Source organism: Artemia sp. Qi Xiang Cuo, chromosome 20 (assembly GCF_049724085.1).
Source record: "Artemia sp. Qi Xiang Cuo chromosome 20, ASM4972408v1, whole genome shotgun sequence".
Classification (NCBI taxonomy): Eukaryota; Metazoa; Arthropoda; class Branchiopoda; order Anostraca; family Artemiidae; genus Artemia; species Artemia sp. Qi Xiang Cuo.
Genome location: NC_142813.1, coordinates 30,170,896 through 30,194,257, shown reverse-complemented (window position 1 = coordinate 30,194,257; position 23,362 = coordinate 30,170,896). Strand labels below are relative to the sequence as shown.

Below are 23,362 nucleotides of genomic sequence, written 5' to 3'. Positions count from 1 at the left end.
TCGTCTAGCGGAATTTTTTGTTTAACATTTTGTCGACTGCACTTTTTTACGTAGAAAAAAACGACCGGCCCGAAGCGGCTCAAAACCGACCAGCCCAGGGGAAAATTGCCCCCTTGCCCCCCGGCCCAGTCCGCCTCTGCTCCTGTATGAGCTTATACATAATAATACCCATTATGACAATGATAATGAAAAAGCTAACCTATTTGCAACTCTTTTTGTTAATAAGCTAACATCAAATAATCAAAGCAAACTGTCCTCAATTCCTATGAACCCAAGTTACCAACCACGCCCAGGATCCGAGTACATAACTAATCCATTTTCAAACCAGGACTTGAATAATGCAATACTTCATATTAGGACCAAAACTAGCGGCAGCTATGACAATATACACCCTACATGGATAAAGAATCTCACACCTTCATACAAACAAGAACTGCTAAATTGTTATAATCACGCTTGGTCATCTTCTATGTTCCCCAATGTATGGAGATGGTCCTCCCTCCTACCAATCCCATAGAAGAATAAACCCAAAGATAACATTGAGTCGTATAGGCCTATAAGAATTACTCCTGTGAGGGGGAAAATAATGGAGAAAATGATCAATCACAGACTCCTCTGGTTTGTTGGAAAAAATAATATGATCCCTCACACTCAAACTGGATTCAGGAAACACCACTCCTCAACAGATGATTTCATTTTGCTAGCAAATGCAATCAATGAATCTTTCTAAAAAAATAATGTCCCAGTTGCTGCTTTCCTAGATTTTGAAGGGGCATATGACAATGTGAACCACCAAATCCTTCTAAACAAACTTGCAAACCTTGGAGTACCCCCTAAGCTAGTATCCTTTATTAAATCCTTCATCGAAGTGCGAAGTTTCATCGTTTGTGTTGGTTCAGCCTCTTCACCCCAAAATACAATAACCAAAGGCCTACCTCAGGGAGCAGTCCTCAGTTGCCTCCTATTTGCCCTATAACTCTGGGACATGAACCTACCCCACACGAATCTACAATATGCTGATGATCTGGTGTTATGGTCATCTGGCAACACCTTTGAGATAGCACATTAAAATCAACTGAAGTCATTTTTCTAATTTGAAAACTTCCCTCAATGTTCACATTTCACCAGTGTACCTACCAGTCAGAAATTAAATCAATTCTATCGAAAGCAAAACTATGCTAAAGCACAATAAAATCTAAATAAAACAGCTATTTCTAAAGATATACGTATTGATTGCCTTGGTATCATATTTGACCAAAATCTTAATTTCCACCTCCACATTTCAAACACAATAAAAAAATGCTATAGAAAAACAAATATACTAAAAAGACTTCTTTCCACACCCTGGGGTTGTAAGGAGAAAAGCTTACTCTAGTCTTACAGACCAACTATAAGACCCATAATGACCTTGGGCTTATCTTATGTGTTGCTTGTGTATAGACCCAGATGCGAAAAATGAAACAGCAAAAAATTATATAATATGTCTCATATCTGGCTTTAGGAAACACATAATCACGAAACGTCTGCTTGTAGAGAGTGGATTAACAACAATAAGGGAGAGACGTAGCCTTCTCTTGACAAAACATCTTACAAAAATCGAATCAAATAGCTCGCACACACTACATAATTGGTTAAGAAATCCAGCCATGTATAGAGGCATTGCAGATGAGTATGCCGATACTCAGGAGAAGTTCCCCATACCAGCAAAGTCTATTGCACCCACTTTCCCCCGATCCCCCCCCCATGGAATTGGTCAAGTTCCATAATAAATACTGACTTATCAAAGTGGAATAAAGATTTGACCCCCATTGCTTTTGTCCAGAAAAAATTTGCAGAACTTAATACAATTACCTATAAACATCACTTCCAAATTTTTGTTGATGGGTCAAAAATAAATGAGAAGGTTGCAAGTGGTGTTTTCCTTCCTCACCTGAAAATTGCAATGGGCGAGAGATTATATAATAATTTATCCATAATGTCTGCTGAGTTAAATGCCATAATCATGGAATTAGAACACCTTAAGGAAAACCAACCTTTGATTGCCAATTCAAATAATATGATCATTTATTCTGACTCTCAATCAAGCCTTGAGTTGCTGACCTCAGCTCCTCAGTATAAGTTGGGCATTGCCACTTATCATTGTCTCAGTATTATAGATAATCTTGCTTCAAGTGGCATAAACTTATTTTCAGTACATTCCTAGCCACTCTGGCATAAGTGGTAATCATAAGGTTGATGAAATAGCAAAAAATGCTATAAATATTGACCAGCCAAGTGGGAGACCAATCCCAATTAGAGATATTTACCGCTGGAGGCTATCAGATATTAATTTTAATAAGATTAATCCTATCCTTTCCCAATAAGTATATTTCTAAAATTTATCATAGAATTCGTTCTGGAACAAATGGACAAAATTTTCTTGCATTCTCATATAAGTTTTCTAATTCAAGCGGTTCAATTCAAACAATTGACCATTGCCTATTTGAATGTAATATGCTTACGTCTGCACAACATACCTTGCTTTGTAAACTGTTAAAATGTTTCAAACACCACAAAATCTCACTATCAGCCAAGAGCCTAGCCAACTATACCTGCACACAGAGCACAGAAATCGATATCTATCATCTTATATTTGAACTCCTTGAGTCGAAAGATCTACTAAAAGATATCTGAGAATATCTAATAAATAAGAGACAACCAAGCCAGTAGCTCTGTAGCCCACAGAGTGAAGCAAAAAGAAGAGGGCTAAATAGTACCAACTGAATAGCCTGCCTGCTGTGAATTAGAAGAAGAATTGTGTTTACAAACAAAAAACAGCTGCTTTTTATTTGTTTAAATTAGAATTGAACACAAAGGCTAATACCCATGGGAATATAATATAAAATATCACCAGCTTCAGAGTCCAGGTAAACCAAGTCCAACCATAAGGGAATCAACTTAAGATAATACTTAAGGATAAATATAAGTAGAAAATGCTGTATATAAGTAGAAATAAATGTTTTATCTCACAAAATCATCCAAAAATTCTATTTTCAAATTCCAAACCACCAAGTTGCTGATGTGGTGTGATAGTGATATACATAACAGTTTCTGTTCGTTTTAAGTTTTGATGTTGAAAAATTTTCAGTCGAAAATTTTTCAACTGATCTTTCCATGGAAAGATCCTCCCACGTAACCCCCGATCCACCTCCCCCCCACTACCAGAAAAAATCCCCCCAGAAAACGTTTGTATTCTTCAAAATAACCAATACTATATGTAAACATTGGGCAAAGTCCATAACTTGTAGCCCTTCCCCCGGGAACTGTGGAGGATTAAGTCATCCTCAAAGACATAGTTATTATATTTTTCGACCATGCTGAACACTGGCTATCTCAAAATTTTGATCCGGTGACTTTGGGAAAAAAATGAGCGTGGGAGGTGCCCTAGTTGCCCTCCATTTTCTTGGTGTTTTTAAAAGGGAACTAGAACTTTTAATTTCCGTTCGAATGAGCCCTCTCGCGGTATCCTAGGACCACTGGGTCAATACGATCACCCCTGGAAAAAACAACAACAAATAAACACGCATCCGTGATCTTCTTGGCAAAAAATACAAAATTCCACATTTTTGCAGATAGGAGCTTGATAGGGTTTTCTGATACGCTGAATCTAATGGTGTGATTTTCATTAAGGTTCTTTGACTTTTAGGGGGTGTTTCCCCCTTTTTTCAAAATAAGGTAAATTTTCTCAGGCGCGTAACTTTTGATGGGTAATACTAAACTGAACTTATATATTTGAAATCAGCATAAAAATCTGATTCTTTTGATGTATCTATTGGTATCAAAATTCCTTTTTTTTAGAGTTTCAGTTACTATTGAGGCCGGATCGCTTCTTATTGACAGTTCGTTGCCACGAACCGTTTGACAATGATACGCGGGCATGTCTGAGAGGGGACTTCGGTTTACCCCATCCCCTGAAATTTCTAGATTTTAGAAGCAGCTAGTTTTACAAAATTCACAGATTAATTCAAGAATTCCAATATTAATACGGGGCCGGCACGTGCGACGACTCTCGCTTTGCCCCGGTCAATCCTAAGCCTCCAGCCCATCGAAAAAAGGAACATATTGCTTCTTGAGTTTCTCCCAGCAGAGAATGTTACGCATGCCAAATTCAGTCTTAATGTTTCAGTCTCAGATTGAATTATAATATCGATTATCTTATACCCGTATGTTATCATATTTCTAATTTCTTAATGCTCTGTGATTCAGCTGGGCGCGCAACTCGCTTTGTTTAGGCCACCCATCCGGCTGAAATCACAAATGGACCTTCCCCCCCTTCTTGATCTTCTCCTGCCAAAGATGATCACACATGCAAAGTTTCAGCCTAGTTAATTCATTTCCAAATTGATTAAGAATATCATTAAAAAGTTATGAAGTCACCCTAGGTTTTGAAGTAACTTTCAGAAATTTTGGTTAAATTTCAGAGTTCTTGTTCTGCTGAAAAAAGTTACACTCCTCTCTTGAGCATCTCCTGTAAGAGAAGGTTCTTCTTGCCAAATTTGATTCCAATTGGTCAATTGAGCTAGGAATGCATGGCAAACTAACCAAAGACGAAAAAACCGTTTTATAGTATCGTCCAATAATGCAACTACATTTTCACGTTTAACATTTTATATAAAAATATATATCAAATATCTTCTCGTATTAGACTTTTGGCCCTTGCAATGGCCTTCTGCTATTATGATTCCACATTCTTGATTTTTTTTTGTGTTTTGTTGTTCTTAGTTTATAAATGCCATGTTTTATTGTCTATGTTTTTCATTGTAATTTTAAAACATTTTGGTAGAATTTCAGCTCATTTGGTACATTTGCTTAGGGGTGCATAGCTAACCAACAGACAAACAAAGAGGTGTATAGTATAGAAGAGAACTCAACTTGAATGGTAATTGATTCGAAAACTTTATTGCAGTTTTATGGAATGTAATGTGCTGTTTTGACACGTAATACTTCATGAAATGAAATATTTTTAGTGTATTATTCCATTTAGAAATCATGTCAGTATTTTATGGGCGAATTGATTTTTAGTGACACTACATGTTAATTTTACATAAAAGCTTTTATTGTTCAAAGTATTCTAGAATAGATAAAACTAGTTTTCTATGTGTATTCTGAAGCAACTTATTTCGATGTTCAGTTTTCTTTTTTTTTTAAATCCTGTCTGCTTGAAAACTGGTGTTTTCGCTATTTTTAATCAGAATATATGCGAAGCGAGGGTGAACCACTGTTGTCGAACATTTTCGAGGTGTATGCAAACTCTGAATGTGCCTCCAGTCCTGCTGAGTCTTGTGTGGCTCTGGGTCCTTAGTGCAGAGGAACGCCTCAAATCAGTCCCTCTCACTGCAAAACCACCATAGAGTACTGTCGATCCTTGTAGAGCTGACATTTGAACTACTACTGTACTAATGAGAAATGGAAGTTAACAACAAAGTGCTGCACACAAATATTTTTATTACCTCTATTCAGGACTGAATAATAGGACTCAGGACTGAAAAACTGCATGGGAGTAGGCAGCATATTGTGTAGGGGGGGGCAGATATTGTCTAGGGGGGGCAGTCGATAGTGTGATGGAGTTTTATCAACTGCTTTTTCCAAACCATCTGCTTTTTCAGTCATATGGAAATTTGAAGGTCTAATGTAAATTTGAAGGTCTAGGGGGGCAGATGCCCCCACCCCCTCTGCCCCCCTCCCTACGCCCATGAAAAACTGTACACTTATAGCAAATCTGTAGAGTTGGAAACATTGGGCCAAATTTTATTTAAGTTTCTGATTAACCCATTTGCTTGGGACTTTTTCTTAAATTCTCTAAAAAAGTATTGCAAACTTTCAATTAGATTGCCAAGTGTGACATAAATTTGAAGAACATTTAAGGCAACAGTATTCGTGCTAATATATATTGTTGACAAGTGATTCTGTTACTCAATAAAAAGATTAATAGTCGTTTGTGTATCAGTCTAAATTATACATTATGGTTGATAAAGATGAAGGAACTTTTTGGCACTTCGTAGAATTTCTAATCCTAAGATACTGTCAGTACTGAGACACTGAAACATATCTGTTAGTGCAGAAACAATCACGATGACGATTCATGACGAATGATCAAATACCAAATAGTGGCAAATCATTCGTGAAAAATCGTCATTCGTCGGGAATATTTCTCGTTCTTGTTTGTTGGCCAAAAAAGTTCGTTCAGATCGTGAAGCGATTTTTTTTTTTGTACGTAAACATCGTATTACGGAACTAAGTATGATTGCTGATATATATTCTTATAACTTGAAGTTAAAATATACTTTTGTTAGATACGGACGGCGAATTCTTGCAAACAAAACGACAATTTCGTTTAAAAAAAATTCATCAAAATTCTAGTTCATCAAAATTCTAGGACAACAACTGTGTGACTGATATTCCTATATTTACATATCTTATCTTTTCAAAATCCGTGTGTGTTATTCCATCTATGGATGTTTGTAACACAAATGAGAGACTTGTCTGTTTTTTCTGGGTCTTTATGAATAATAGCTTGGCTGCCAAAAAATGCAGTATTTCTTGTGAAAGAATTAAATTTTACTTTAATCCAATCACCTTTGGCTCTTGGAAAAAGTACTAGAACTTTCAGCTTCAAATCTAAGGAGCTCCTCCTAAGTTTCTACAACCACCACTTCCATTCAAAATGGCTGAGAAAAATATAATACGAGAAAGACACTTCGCCCTTTACTAATTACCCCCAAAAGGGGCATTCTGATAAGACATCGATAAAGCACTGGAAAATTATGGTCCTGTCAAGGGTCTTATCGGCTAAGCACCATGTATGAACAAGTGTGCAATTTTTTGAATTGTGTCCATAAAATTGGCAAAGGAAGCCATTTTTTTGTTGGGGGGGGGGGGGACAGCTGGAACGTTTTCGATAATTAGATATACTTTTATTGTCACTTGCAGGGTGCAGCCTTGCCTGTAATGGTTGGACAATTAACCTATGGCAAGAAGAGTGTGGACAAGTATGACAAACAAGCAAGAGCTGTCATTCCCCCCATGTATATGTTAATGCAAGAATTGATGCCCATGATAGATGGTGACACTATTGCATTTGACAGCTATATGGTAAGTAGAGTTTTGTCTAAAAATATCGAAAATGTCGAAATCTTTTTCTACATTATGTGGTATTCAATAAAAAAAACAAGTTTTTTCAACTGAAAGTAAGAAGCAAGGTTAAAACTTGAAACAAGCAGAAATTATTACGTATATGAAGGGAGTTGCCGCCTCCTCAGTACTTCATCTTTTCGCTATTTTGTGTCCAAACTTTTTTAAATTCGTAGTAATTTTTGGAATATATGGAAGGTATATTATATTTGAGGGCTTATCAGGAACCTCACATGGTAATATATCTTTAAAGCGAGTGTCTTTTTAGTCTACGGCTATTTGTATTATTAATAAAAAGGATGAAACAACCGTTTCCAAAAAGAACGTCTCTGATCAAATTTAGTTATGCTGTTATTTAGGATTCAGAGCAAATGTTTACGGCATGATCTACGAGAGACGTTGCGTCAGCTCTTTTAACTTGTGGGGGGGTGATTAGGCTTAAAATGACTATGTCTTTTGTTTTATGTGGATTTTTTTAAGTAGTAAAACCCAGTTTAAGAATGCTACTAATAATTAACACATCTAGAAATGGTATTTTATTTGCATTAATTTCTAGAAAAAAACTATAAGTCCACCTTCCTCATAATTCCAAAGTCATCCATGTAATATTTTCAGTTTATATACTTCAAAAATTTGAACTTAAGGCCCAATTTTCAAGGTATCCTATATAGATGTTCTCAAGTAAACCTGATAGAGGTGCACCCATGGGTAGACCCTTTATTTGCTGATGAAAAAATGAAGGAATTGGATATACATCGAATATTTATTACAAAATTTAACCAAGGTCATGAAAACCTCATAATCTATCCCTGTTGCCAAATCTTCGATTAAATGATGATTTTGTTCCATTTAATTTTCTTTAGTTGCTCAGATATTACATCATCAATATTTGCATACATAGAAATAATATCAAAGCTAATTACTATTGCATTTTCTGATATACTCACATTTTTAAGTTTTTTAACTAAATCTACGGAGTTACTTATGTAGGAATTTTGAGAATAAAGCATAGATTTGAAAGCAGTACATAGTCATTTTCCAATATTGGAAGCGAGGGCTTTTGTACAAGCTAGGGCAGGCCTTAAAGACAATACCCTGTTTATGTAATTTTTGTAAACCATAAAATTTTGAACAAAAACCAAAACGGGAGAAAAATGTCTTATTTAATTTCGGAGTGAATGGAATGGAATGGAAAATGTCTTATTTAAGTACTAATTAATGGAAACAAAAGGCTTACCGCAAAAAAAGGCATTAACAATAGCAGCCAGCGGACATCTGAACCGAAACAGTTTTTGGATGAAGAGGTTTCGAGTTACTAAGTTCCACCTTGAAGATTACTATTGCATTTCAGTTACATTTAAATAATAACTGTCCTAAAAACAAAATTGCCTTGTCTGACTTTCCTAATACATATATGTCTGACTCCACAGTATGGCCTTTGCCTCTGACTGCTTCTATTTTATTTAAAAAAAGGGGGGGAGTAGATTAGACCATGGGAATTATAGCGGTATAAGCCTAGGTAATGGTTATTAGTAAAGATATTATGTCACAGAATAGATAGTTGGGTAGGCCAAAATAGATCAGATTTGCAGGAAGATTGTTGTTAGAAGATTTGACCCCCCCCCCCCCCGCGAATAAAAATCCTGGTTACAGCCATGCTTTCGGAAACTTCCATCGAGCCTTTTAGAAACAAACTTCCAACAGAAAAGAAATGAGGTTAGCGAGTCGATCCTCCTCTGATTTCTGTTGTTTTGTTTGTTTTTTTTACCCCTTTTGGTCCTATAGATCGGATTTTTGTTTTATTGGAAGATTAGGAAAAAATTTAGGAGAAAAGAGGACAGGCTACTTGTTGCGTTTTTGGATTTAAATGAGGCGTTTGATGGAGGGGATAGAAGCTTAATAATAGAGTTGTTGTTAGCCCTTGAGCTACCAAGCGTATTTGTTAAGATTGTAGCAGTTATTAAGAGTAGACTTGGGGTTAAGGAGGGATGTAAAACTTCCCCAAGGCTGTTTTCATTCATGATTAATGATTTCGAAGAACATTTGATGGGTAGAGGCTCCCCAACAATTAAGCTTTAAATTTAATGTGCTAAATAAGTTAAATATTTTTTTTAAAATAAGCAACTGTAATAAAATTAAAGGATACTTTTTAGTTAAACGAAACACACTCAAGAATTACGCTTAGGTTAGATATGAGAAAACTAGTTTCATAGCCACAAAGACAAGTGACGGGTCACAAAATGCATTGGACTTATATAATTTGGGCTATATTATTGCATATTAGGGGGTAGGGGGGGGGGTTAAATTATAGCGGGTTTATAAGCAAAATGTGTTTGCTAAAGTTATTCTACATATTATTCAATTCCATTTATTTGAATAAAAATAAAACATAACATCAATAACAATAAACATCCTAGAAGAGAACTTGTTTAGGACCATAACAAAAAAAATAATAAATAAAAAGAAATTTGAAGTGAACTGAAATCGGACAAGATAAAGAAAATAAAAGAAATAAGAATAAAACATGGGTAATTAAGGCAAATTGGTTAAAAGTTGAAAGATTAGATTATATTGTCAAGTTTTATTACATTATTGTACAGCGTGGGGAACTTATGGCTAGCTCAACACTGGAGGGTATTTGTTCCATTGAATAATAAATTTGTAAATGGGAGATTGCTGGGCAGCACTGGAAACACATTTAGGGATTATAATGGCTCTATTCGATGAACGGAGACAATGGGCTTCTGAATAATTAACATTATAATAGGTTAGTAGTTGAGGAGGAAGATTGTTGTGTAAAGCTGAGTAAGCAAGTGATAAGTTTAATTTTTTATTATTTGATCTTGTGGAGCTATACCAAAATCTGAGTATAAATCACGGGTTGGATATAGACGGGGAAGCCGAAAAACTGCTTTAATGGCATGGTTTTGGGCAAATTTTGTTTTTTAGTGAAGGAGCGATTTGTATTTCCCCAAACTGATCCGCAATAAGAAAAGTAAGGAAAAATAAAGAAATAATAGAGGGTAACTAAGATATCAGGAGGAAGAAAATAATTAACACGGTTAATCATAGCTACTTGTCTCAAAATTATTGCCGTGATGTAATATATAAGAAGAGAATGACAAGCATGAGTCAATAAATACACCAAGAAACTTGGCAACCTCCACTTGCGGGAGGATGTCGGAGGAACACTTGAGACCAAGAACAGGATGGATTACGCATTTGTTGTAGGGGGTTCTAAATTATACTACTTTTTTTTGCTATTAATGGTCATGTTATTCGTATATCACCACGCCTGGACTCTGTTCCGAAGAACTTGGGCAGAGGTTATTGCCGATGGTAAATTGGTGCCAGTGATGAAGAAGTTGCTTTCATCAGCAAATAGTACAGGATACACTGAATGGCCCAGGTCAATAACAAGATCATTGACATATAGAAGAAATAAAATCGGGCCTAGAACGGAGCCTTACGGGACACCCCTCTGAACAGGTAAGGGCTGAGAAGATACTCCACCTAGGCTCACAATCTGTACCCTTCCAGATAGATAAGAGTCAAACCAAGAGAGGGGAACTCCAAAATACCGCCACTATTTAATTTACTTATTAAAATGCTATGATCGACCGAGTCAAAGGCCTTAGAAAAATCCAAAAATAAGTCCAATACAGTTTATTTAAGGTCAAGTTTTGAGCGTATGAACTGTGTGATGTCAATTAGAGCATGAGTAGTTGCAAATTTCGGCCAAAAGTCATAATGATGAGGAGAAATCAAGGAAACGGAGTGCTGACTGCTGAACAGAAAGGGAGACAGACGTCTGAAGATAATTCTCTTTAGCACTTTGGATATAACAGGAAGAATTGAGATTGGACGATAATTACCTATCTCAGATGAATCACCCATTTTACAAACTGGAATAACAATGGCTGACTTTAGTAAATTAGGAAAAACTCCTTTGGTTAAAGATAGGGTGGCAATGTGCTTGATGGCCTCGCAAACAAAAGGAGGTATGGTCTTCAGGAGCTTATTACTTAATAGATGACAGTCAGGTATTAAACAAATAGGGAGAGAACCGATGATTTGAAGTACCTCATTGCTATCAATTGGGCAGAGAAATATGGATCTAGAATTGAAGCAAGGGAGTACAGCCTGGAAGGAGGAGCGGGAGTCAACATGAGGAATATTAGAAAAATAATTGTTAAATGCATCAGGTGCATGCAAAGAGTCATCTAATCTGCCGTTTGTGTCGTTAAGGCGAATAGGCATAGACTTTGATTTTCTACTTTTTGAGAGTATATCATTAATGGTGGACCAAATCTTTTTCAGGTTTCCTTTGCAATTGAGAATTTTTATATAATAATAATTTTTCTTTGCTTCACGGATAAGTTTAGTTTATAAGTTTTTATAATTTGATAGGTCAATATCACTACTGGTCTTACAGGCTACTTATGTAATTTATTTTTACGATACGAGGAAACAATGAGGCTATGTGAGATCCAGGGGCATATAGCGATAGTTTTCCGGTTAGGTTTACGAATAGGTAAAGTTGAATGGATAATCTCCCTTAGTCGTTGCGCAAAACCATTTGAGGCAGAATTTACCTCTTGACAATTTAAAGCATCGGACCAGTCAGTGGTTCTTAGGCGATCGGTAAAATGGGTCATATTCGCAGAGCTATAATTTTTAGTAGGTGTTGGGATATATATTTATTCTAGAGCGTTGAGCTAGTGGTTGTGAATGTAATGACAAATAAATAGGAAAGTGGTTTGACAGATCCGAAAATATTATATTTGAGGACAGGTCATTTCCCAGGGAAGTAGATACAAAAATGTTGTCAATTAATGTTGAAGTTGATCTCACAGAATCAACCCTAATGGAAAAAAAAAATTGTGGGTAGAAGACCACTCGCGGTCACTGATTCAAAAAAGTGTCAGATTCAATATTTTTACCAATATTATTATTATTATTATTATTATTTTATTACCCATTTTTAAACATAGAAAATGTTGTAAATGGAGTACAAGAAAAAAAATAACATCAAAATATCCAAAGAAAACTCAGCTAAAAGACAAGACAAAACAAGATAAAGAAAATTACTACGACGAAAAAAAAATTGACAAATTTAAGTTATTGTGACGTATAACGAAGAGTGGCTTAGTTCAAATACCTTTGCAAATCGAGCACGGCGATTCAGTACAGCTATGAGCGAGTCGGTTATACCATACTTTAGAGATGTTTTCGAATTCCTCATCCAAATTGGAAGACGAAGTAGATACTTGCCATATCTGTAGAAAGTAGACCGAATACTGCGGTGATCAGACGAAGTAAATATTTTCCGAAACGGAGATAGGGCTAGCACATGTGGCAAAACAAAAGCTTTATACACCCTTGCGAGTAGAAAACGGTTAAAGTGGCACTTCATTGAGACGAGATTTCCATAAGCCCTGCGTGTCTTTACCGCGAACAACGAAACAAGGCAATCGCGAGTTTTTTTTAAGATCGCTACATATTGGAAGGCTGAGGTACATAATCTTAGACGAAGACTTAATCTTATAAGTTCTGAAAATAGTATCAACTGGTACACTATCTTTAACGCGGCTATTATATACGAAAACATCACTCTTCTGGGGATTGAAAGAAAGACGTATGTTACTGTACTCTTTACTCAAAACACGGAAAGTCTCCTCGATGCCTACAACTGTTCTATTCGCGTTCAAAATATCGTCGGCATAATTGATCAGCAAAACATTGAGACCTCTAAAGATACAAGTAGACTGAACCGGTTCTTGCGATGAAATAATACTATCATTGAATAGCGGTGGCGAAGTGATTGCCCCTTGGCGTATTCCATTCTCTACGGGTATAAGACTAGAAGATAGGGCTTAAGCATTAACACACGGTACATTTGCACGCGCTTTTAATTTACTATACATATTTCTCAGTGCAAGTAGAATAGACTTATCAACGCCACGCTTTCGAATAGACAACAATATCTGAGGGTGCACACCGGAGTAGAACATGCGTTTGACATCGTGACCGGCAAAATACAGTGTCTCATTTGAATCATCGGCGTCAATCAACAAATTAGGAATCATTAGGACTCGCTAACCTCATTTCTTTTCTGTTGGAAGTTTGTTCAATGCGCGTGTTCTCTACTCATGTTCTTTTTGTACCAAATTGGTTATCCCGCATGTTACATGTAGCACTAAGCCTATTTACAACAAGTAATTCAAAGAACTTGCACAGTACAGGCGCGACAGTTATAGGGAGGTAAGAAGAACACTGCCCCCCGTCTTTTCCGTTGGGGGAGAGAATGGATTTTGGAAATTTTGGAAAGTAGGTGTTATTTAGATATAAAAATTGTTGAAATGTTCGTCCTGGTAGGCATGAAACATCGTGAAAATTTTTTTGAATAGTCACTTCTAGTGTTTTGCCAGTTTGCTTTTTGAGGTTTTTTGTGTGTGTGTGTTTTTTTTTTCGCTTGTTTGTTGTGTTTCACCATGGCCAAATAGGAATTTAGCGTGAATAAATCTATCTATCTATCTACACTTACTAATGAAAGAGGCTTAATGTTAGCGTTACCGAAGTAGAAAAACAGTTTCTAGTAAAACAGACAGTATTAGAAAGTAGCAACGGCTCAGTGGGATTGCGCCGTTTCCTCAGATTCAGAAGACATATCAAGAAAAGGTACAAAACATAGAATCTACAGAAATAATGTGCCTGTTTAGTTTTGTTATCCACGCCACCAATAAGACAAATAAATCAAAGCAGAATTGGAATTAGATTGCTGCATATTCCCTCCCCCACTCTATAGAAGTAAAATTATGTTTCTGGCATAATGAAGAAGCTATGGCTAAAGAAACCCAAATATTCCAAAAAAACATAGTACGTTTAATCTCAATTTACTCCAACATTTATATGTATATTTTCACCCCCTACCACTTTGAATCATTATCTTGCAAAAGCTTAATTCCAATTGTATTGAACGTCTGTGGTAGTGTGACAGAGGCAACAAAAAGTAATTGAGAGAATGAATATAGTGGGTAATGCGTTTAACTACTTCTTGTAAGGAAGAAACCAACATATATTACCTTAAGGCTTACATCCCCTGTGAAATTTTATTGCTGTGCTGTTTTCTGAAGTTCCATAATTTTGATGTTTTCACATAAGATGACCGTTTCTCTCTCACTCAGAAGCTGAGATCCAAGTTTTTCCATCTACCGAATTACATTTTTGAAATTTGCTGTGAATTTTCCTATGTTATGATAAGTGTAACATTTAGATTGAGTATTACTTAAACAAGAAAACTCTCCTATTCCTTAAGTAGGTTTTGATTTTTCTCTAAGAAAAAGTCTAAGTTACATCACAATTCTGACTCAGTAAATGGATAGATAGTCCTTTCGGTTCAAGTTGCAGCTGCAGAATTGTCACAAAATCGCATGTGCCATAGGGAATATCATCCTTAATCATGTAACTTAAACATGAAGATTAATCTTCAATATATAGTATGTACGTAATGCCTTTGTGCTTAGGCTAATAAAGAAGAGGACATCTAGTCACTCAGCAAACTTTACCAATCAATTTAGTGAGCTCAGCTGCAATAGTTCGTTTAGGTCAAGACCGTTAAAAATGCATAATATGTGTTGAGAAATGGAAGGGTTGAAATAAGAGTCGGCAGGGCTCTGGAAAGCTGGGTTTCCAAAAAAAAATATACTGATAGTCTAATATATATAAAAATGTTTCATTGCAGCCTTGATGCTTAGTTCCTACTGTCCATTCCTATGAATTCGAATCCTATATTTTTAAGATTGACTGACTTTTTCTATAGAGTGCAACAAGACTTCCGCGTGGGACAGACGAAGAAAAAAGAAAGCATGATGAAGAAATTGAAAAAGCTGTCTTAAAAACTGTGAATTCTCCCTTGAACATCGGAAGAACTGCTAACGGTATGTGGCCGCTTTTGCAAGAGCTAGCAAAATTTGGAAATATCAATTGTATCTCAGATATACAGGTAATTATTTTCGATAGTTATTTTCATATTGTTCTAATGTTCAAAAATGTTATATTTAATAAATTCCAGGTTTATAACAATAAAAATCTTGCTTTTCAGTCGTTCAATCTTAACGACGAAAGGTTGAAGATGAAATACTGTAGAGCAGTTGTTCATTAATGTGTCCTTGAAGCAACTATCAAAAGAAGAATATTGTTATTTAAATGAGAGCAAATTTGTTGTTCAATTCTTAAACAAAACGAAAAAGGAAGTATTTATTCCATGTGTTATTTGTGTTTCCAATGCCACAAATAAACTGATATTTCTCTGCTTCTTGAATTGTAGGTTTTTATTGCCGTCCTTAACCAAAACTAATTAGCAACGATTTTACTAATATTAGGTCCTTCAGCTTGCATAAATTTGTTAGTGAATTGCTCTGATAAATCAGAATGATTTTGGGAAAAAATTGTTGATACATTTTGAGCAGAAAATTAAAGAAATTCAAAACAGAAGCATAAAACATATGAATTTCTTTAGTTAAAATATAAGTTTGGAATTCCCCATCTTGAACAAGATCGAACATTACATGTTTGCAAAGCAATGGGATAAGGAGTCTGGTGTTTTAAAAAGGGCGTCTTTATATAAAAAAGTTGAAGATTACATTAATCTATTTTTTTTAAGCTCACCCCCTCCTCATTAGTTATTACACAATAATCATGTTTTCCACAATCATTACTTTTGTAGAGGTTGAGGAGGTGGATAAATTTTGGCTCCACGCCCCTCCTTAGTTGTACTCTCGGTATCTGTTGCCTTTCTTTTTTTCTTTTTTTACATTTATGTGGCTCTATACCTGTTACCATTTTAACAGTATTGTATTAGGAAAAAGGATAAATGAGCGAGATTTATCACACTTACTTAGACTTGGATGCGCCTGGGGCTGAAGGCACAAAGAAGAGTGACGGTTGACTTATACTTTGATCAATCCCAACTCAAAGGCCATTGCACATTCAGTAGACTTTCATGTCTTATCACTTTTTTCTGCAGGAATAGACGTAGTGTGTTGCGTTGTCTTCCAATTCTTGGCAGGCCCAGTGAAACTGAACACTATAAATCCTGAGGGAGGTTTCCTTTGTTAATATGGGACATATAGTCCCTGTATCCAGGGACATCCTGAGGCTCATTTTATTGGGGGGCGATCTTCGTAAATTTTACCAAATCGCTACCTGATTTGTGCCGAACCTTCTGAAAAAATCAAGAATTTTGCTAAATTTTGGCTTAATTTTTTGCCTTCGGCGAAAATTTTACCGAATGCCAAAAAAGTTCGGGGGCTCCCCTCCCCCTCGGGACGCCCCTGCCTCTATCTTCGTCTTCTAATTTTGATTTCATTGGTTGCATTTGGCTGTTTTGTGTCCAGAAACTTGTTGACAAAGGAAAGGTTTTGACCATTCTTCTTACTACATTTGGAACTCTAATAATCGACGCAGTGTTTAATCTGCATCATTTGCTAGACTCCATGATTCACATGCATACATGAGTACAGAGTGAATAATACTTCTAAATGAACGTGATTCTGAATTTAGAGAATAATTTCTGCATCTTTAAACATTGGAGACGCAGAGCTAGGAGAACTAAATCTGCATACACTATTTGCATGATGAGTTCTCTGCCATAGTTTCCATCTTGGGTCATTTTACTACCTGAATTATATGAGCTCTTCAATGTCCATGCCCTTTGACTGGGTTCGTTCTACCAAAATAGCTGCAATTTTATTTGGCATACATAATTTGACATATTTTGTTTTCTCAAGATTTATTTACCGGCCCTTGGCGTGAAACTTTTCTGCTAGTTCATTCAAGTCATGTTGTACATCTACTTAGTAAGTGGCAGTGGGAGTAATATCTTCAACAAAATTTATCTCAGTTGGAATAAGCAGTCGAATGAAGAAGAAAAAGAAGAAAAAAAATTAAACTGCTCATTATAGGTTCATATTGTCAAAAGTTAGTGGAAAGGGTTCAAATAGCCATTTAGGGGTGGAAGTACTGGCGGCTGGTGGTTAAAGGTAATTTCCTTTTTAGGCCAAAGTCTCAGGATAATATATGTATTTCTATATACTTTTAAATTAAATTCCTGGATTGGGAAGGAACACCTTGGGTAAATCTTAATGAAGAACCCCTTGACAGGGTTTTACTTAAGTAAAGCACTGCATAACAAATGTACATGGTGTTCTTAGACTTTATCGGTTCTATAACTATAGGTTGGTGTCCGGTGTCTAGAGGCTGCTATTTTGGGTGCATATTACAACGTCTTGACGAACCTTGGAAGTCTTAAAGATGAAGAGAAGCGTAAAGCTGCTGAAAAAGAGATTCAAGGGATCGTTGATGCCGTCACTGAAGAACGTCAAAAAGTGTTGGACATCCTCGAATCAAGACGACCCGAATTGGGATCTCCTTAAGTTTCTTCCTTGGTACTGTGTTTGTTAAATAGCTTGATGGCGCAATTGAGAATTGTTATTGTTTAATACTCTTTCCGTGTTAGCTTAGATTTCGCTTTCTTTTTTATTTTTTTTTAATCCAAGAATAAACAAATTTCACTCATGTGTAATCTCTTTATCTTTAAGATACCACCCTTTGAAATGATTTGGTTCACTGAGAAATAGCTAGAGTGCTTTTCATTGCAACAATTTATATCTGTACTTTTTCTTTTTGATTATATATTTATCTTTTTGTAGCGGTATGTGATTAAAGTGCTAGAGCATATTGCCAAGCATGATGCATTCAGACCAAGATCTATGGAGTTTCCAGTTCAGTTCATTTTTGTTTCCATTTTCAAAATTCAATTTTATATGTCACAACGATGGTGAGCTTTTGAGACATATGAACTATGGTGCTTGTCACACGATGGTCATTATTTTTATTTTATTAATAAAAGTATTCGTAGGTATTCGTAAAAGTATTCGTAGTATTCGTAGAAAAAACTTTCGTTTTTTCCCTGTTTTTTTTCTCTACAAGTTGTCAACATGTGTCACTGAAAATGAACTCGGGTTTTATATCTACGCACGTGCCATAGAATATTATTCTGTAAAAAAAAAAAAAAAAAAAAAAAAAAAAAAAAAAAAATCAGTTTTCGGTTGTACTTTTTCGACATGATCAAATTCTAATTAAATCAAAAAGGAAATTTGTAAGGAAACCATCTTTTCAATTAGTAAATAAAACATCTTGAAAAAATATTTGAAGGCTTAACAACAGCCACAACACTTATCGTACTATATGTTTTACATATACATATATTTTAGAATTTTTTTCTTATCAACTCAAATCAGATAATATTTTAAGAAGCTGCAGTTTCCAAGCACCAACAATTTTTTTATTATTCTTATCCCTTTTCGATTATTCTGTAAAAAACAAATTAAATGACAATTTCTTTGTGCATCCATCAGGAACGTTTTAGCACATTCATTGGCTACTTATTTAAACCTTCCTAGTAACAAAATAGCTGAGACACTATTTTATTCAAGAACCAGTATAATCTATTTCTTAGCAGTGTAATTCCATGTAGATCAAAGTGCACTAAAACACAATCTAAGTTTGTCTTGGGCCAAATGCAGAATTTTAACTGGAGGACAAACATTTGCTTCCAACAGCGTTATTGCTTCTTGGAGTAGTGGTATTGCTTTTTTAATGTTCTTTGCGTCCATCTCTGTAAAAGCATCTGAAATTATATTGTCTCTCAAAATATTTAGCCGGGACACTTTGAACATGTTAGGTAGAACAGTTGATCGGGAAACTGAAACTCTAGGTCTGTTTTTATTTCCGGAAATATAAACTGACTTCGGTGTATTAATAGAAGCATTAGTATAACGGAATAAATCATTACCTAAGCCCGACTCTACCCTAATCTGAAAGTTGTTAGACTGAACTGGCAATGCTAGACTCCATCGTTAACCTCCTAAGACGTGAACACAGAAGCACTTTTCTTGTTTTGTGGATTTCTTTGTAATGAAATTAAAAAAAAATCATCATTAATGCTAATAAGCTGAAAAAATCTGGCCCTATAATTACATCCCTGAAGGAAGTCCACTGGTGTGGACATTCGGTTCCTATCTAATTGAAAGTATAGAAACAAAAAAATCGTGCATTAAAAAAGATTTGTCTAATAAAACTTCACTCTTCCTGAATATTTTTTTTAAGTAAATGCTGTCTTTTTTAAATCAGAGACTAGTTGTGCACTGTGAACCCAACCATCTTAACTTTTTACAACATTCTGGCCGTCTGCAGGGAGTGGCATTTTCAAGCCACAGAATTCCTGTAAGCACAATGCTGCTTTTCCTTGTGGTGGAGGGACTTTTCTGTTTTTCATGCTCAAGACACGATTACCAGTTTCACCTGGTAATTCTTCCACTTTATAATCTTGACCTCATGACCCTTCCAGAATTGAGCAGAAACTCGACAACACAGAAACAAAGTTCGATGAGCTGTTTATATTACCAGAAACTTCTGGGTCATTACACTTCAATTCGTAGAGCGCATTTTCTAGTGCGGCATCTACAAAATGATGAAACAGACTCACAGTCCACTTTTTTGTACATATCTTGAAACGATAGTTTGTTTTGAAATCAGAAGATTGTTTTGAAATCTACTTTTCTAATTAAGAGCAAATTTAAATTAAAAATTTATGCCGAAAAAGCTTACAAAAGTAATTAAGCGACCAATCATCATTATATTTAACTAAAACGAAAATTCAGCAGGCTCCGAAGCCAATTAGTTTTAGCTTTCTAGATTACTCGCTTGGAACTCAGTGTCCGCAAACGAGGACAGAGTGATTTTTGAGGCTCCACAAGAGCCATCTGTTCAAAATAGTTGCTGGTAAAGCTGTCTATGTGAAGTCTAGTTTAAATACAACACATTATTTTTGCTATTACTTATTCATAACATTTCCATTTTTTTTTATCTTTTTCCTCACCTTTTTTTTAATCCCCAAATTGAGGGTTTTTAAGTTAGGGAAATAGGCACTTAAAGGCACAAAAGTCTTCTGAAAAAATTGTAGATAATATTCAGGTACAAAGAACACACACTAAAGCACTCAAAACTCGGTTAGACATCCTTTGCAACAACAAAGTCTCTGTAAGGGAGCTACAGACGTGGACACCTAGTCTCAGGAGTTTAAAGCAGCTCAGTTTGATTTGTGTAAATCTTAAAGAAAAGGATTTACCAATAGCCCAAAGGCTCCCAAGACTCCAGAGTATATGTTAATGTTTTGCACATCTATTTTGGAGTCTTTTGACTTGGCAGTCTATTATATTTTAAACAACTCAGAATAACCATAATAATGATAGTCAAAATTCATTGGGGTTTTAAATGTGTCAACAGCTTGAAAACTAAAAGCTAACAATAGCTTTATTAAAAAAAATACAAATGGTTGAGAAAAGTACTACCTATTCAATATACCTGTAACTAAAATAAGAGGTAAAAAAAATATACCTTTGCTATAGAACCATCAAATACCGGATATAGGAGTTGTCGTATGATTCAGGGAAAACAGAATGAAGAAAATCCGCAGTATCTTAGCGACTTCAGTAATCTTGAAGTCGCCATATCTTCTCTATTACCTACTATTACTCTGTTCAAAGCGCAGTATATTATTTACTTATGTTGTTTAAAGTCAGCAAATTAGTGATTTTACCAACATTTACTTTGCAAAAACGTTCAAAATAGACAGTCAAATATATCAAAATACCAAATTTCCTGCAATATTTATGATTCGCTTGTTTCAACACGAGATCACTTGGTGGGAAGGTGGCGTCATTATATCTATCCCTTGTGATGATTTTTTTTAAGTCTGTTAGTGTCTGATTCGGGTTTTGATAACAAGAATTCTACAATTTTTTTCTTAAAATTTTTTTCCGCCATCAAATTCTGTGTTTAGGTCCCAAAATCTGAACGCAAACTTTGGCGCAGAATAAAAAAAATCTTGACGCAAATTGTGAAGCAGAATCAAAACTTCGGTAAGAATTGATAAAACACAGCAAAATTGGTTAAATCGCTCACTCGTCAAAATTAGAAGTTTTTCATTTTGTATTTTTTTCTTTTAGTGACTGACTGACCTCACAAGGCGGGGGGAGGGGAGTATATCCTCATGCACGTCTTGATCTCTTTGAATATAGGTTACTAGTTTATTCTTCAGTGCAGCGGCATAGGGTATGTCTTGTCTTTATAATGTTTTTTTGCGAGCCATTCTGAATCTAGCATGAATAACTCCATAAAAGAAATAACGAAGAAAATCCCGAAAGAAGATTCATTGCTGGTCCTGATCTGAATTTAGGTATCAAATGTTGAAATGTTTTCAATGTTTATTTGGTGTCTGCTTACGGATTTAAGAATATACCTATATAATCTGTAATGCCCCGGTTACTCCCGGCCAATTACTTATCTCAAAACAATCGTGTACGGCTATACAAATGGATGTTGAAGTAACTGTTTTTCCGTTGTTCATTCAGTAATATGGTTTCTTATGTTTCTATTTGTGTTTGTTTCTGATAGTATTCGTTTCTATGTAGTATGTTTTATATTGTAGTATTATATGTTGTTGTAGTATTATATGTTGTAGTATGTTTTATGTTAGTTTGTAGTATGTTTCTATGTTGTTTCTATGTAGTATGTAGTATGTTTCTGTTTGTTCTCTTTTTAGTTTCTAATATGCATTCATAAGGGTTTTTTCTGCCTAAAATAGCATAATATGTGCCCCAGGGTACTAAAAATCTTGCTCTTAAAAATAGTGACTAACGAGTATCCGAGATCAGAAATCAAGGTGGGCAAATACAGAAAAACTCTCGAACTTCAGTGTTTGGAGTTCTGTGGTTGAAATGGTGACAGTCTTTGCTTCTTTTTATAATGACGATTTTTTTTTAAACAGTTTTACTTCAAAACTAATTTAATTACTTCAGTAAACTGATGACGCATAAAATAACATTTGTGAAGACATTTAATCTGGGTTATTAAGGAGATTGGTTAAACTTCTTATGTAAGCAAAACAAAAGTTGAAAATTTGGAAAAGCTGGCAGACAAATATGGCACAAAAGTAAGCTTCTTACAAAATGGCTGACTTAAAAAAGTCCAGTATTTGAGTTGAAAAAGTGAAATTTTTATGATTAGTACCTTGATACAGAATCTTGGCTTGATTGATTTGTTCGAGTTTTTCCTTCAAATTATTTGATTCTCCGCACCTTGTACACTTGATTGTTGCCTCAGTATCCTTTCCACAAATTATATTTCTGCACTTTGAGCAGCTAGAAGTAAAGAATTCATGGGGCCACACAGGCCCCATGAGTAAGACAAAATGAGAAAACGTAACACATTAAAGAAAAATATGGTAATCCACTGCCAGTGGAAAAGAAGAAAGCCAAAATATTGTCGTCGAGAGTTCCGCTTAGCCATCCTCAGTGCTAAAAGAAGACCAAAAAGTAGCTAAAGTCCAAGAGCAAATACAAAAACATGCCTCGAAACACAAAATAAAAGAAAAGAAGCACTTTCTCAAGTACCAGTTAAAGTTTCGTGTGTGAATCACTTTTTCTTCAATTTTTGCAGTAACTATGACTGTTACGACTGGTTTATCGTCCTATATGTTCAACTGCCGATAATCAAAGAGTTTGTGGTAACGAACTGTAAGTAAGGAATAACGCGGCTTAATAAACAAAACTCTAAAAAAAAACAAGTTTTGATACCGAAAGAGATATATCAAAAGAATTGGCTTATTATGCTGACTTCAAATATACAAGTTTCATTAAGTTTAGTCTTACAAATCAAAGGCTACGAGCCTGAGAAAATTTGCCTGATTTTCCAAAAAAGGGGGAAACACCCCCTAAAAGACAAAGAATCTTAACGAAAATCACACCATCAGATTCAACGTATCAGAGAACCTTATTTTAGAGGTTTCAAGCTCCCATCTACAAAAATGTGGAATTTTCTAATTTTGCCGGAAGAAAGATCACCGGGGATATCGGGTTAGGGCTCATTAGAACGAAAATTAAAAGTTGTAGCGCCCTTTTTAAGTGACCAAAAGGATTGGAGGGCAACTAAGCATCCTCCCCGCGATCAAAATTTTGAGATAGTCATTTTGTTCAGCATCATTGAAAGGCCCAATAGCTGGGCCTTTGGATGTAACATGCCCCCCCCCCCCCGCACAGCTCCAGGGGAAGGGTCTATTTTATAAAAT

General features: G+C 35.5%; 2 protein-coding genes across 2 annotated transcripts in view; one reads left to right on the top strand and one right to left on the bottom strand.

The window, feature by feature from the left end:
• The window catches only part of LOC148940077 (formimidoyltransferase-cyclodeaminase-like), a 127,872-nt gene extending 110,124 nt beyond the window's left edge, over nt 1-17,748 (top strand). The window contains exons 8-10 of the mRNA XM_089106508.1: nt 6,970-7,131; nt 14,993-15,175; nt 17,409-17,748. Of these exons, the coding sequence (XP_088962634.1) occupies nt 6,970-7,131; nt 14,993-15,175; nt 17,409-17,606 (543 nt within the window). The 3' untranslated portion in view covers nt 17,607-17,748. The remainder of the gene's footprint in view (nt 1-6,969; nt 7,132-14,992; nt 15,176-17,408) is intronic.
• An 897-nt stretch (nt 17,749-18,645) lies between these two features.
• Nucleotides 18,646-22,474, bottom strand: LOC148940076 (uncharacterized). Its single transcript, XM_089106070.1, has 2 exons — nt 22,306-22,474; nt 18,646-18,850 (listed from the first exon to the last, which is right to left on the bottom strand). The coding sequence occupies exons 1-2, from the start codon at nt 22,472-22,474 to the stop codon at nt 18,711-18,713; spliced, it is 309 nt and encodes a 102-aa protein (XP_088962196.1). The 3' UTR covers nt 18,646-18,710.
• Nucleotides 22,475-23,362: the final 888 nt, after the last annotated feature.

Bases quoted from the DNA above. Each gene is read 5' to 3' on its own strand.
- LOC148940076 (XM_089106070.1), bottom strand. From the start codon at position 22,474: ATGGGGCCTGTGTGGCCCCATGAATTCTTTACTTCTAGCTGCTCAAAG. The intron at 18,851-22,305 runs GTACTAATCATA...ATGCTTTTACAG, and splicing joins AGCCAAGATTCTGTATCAAG to AGATGGACGCAAAGAACATT.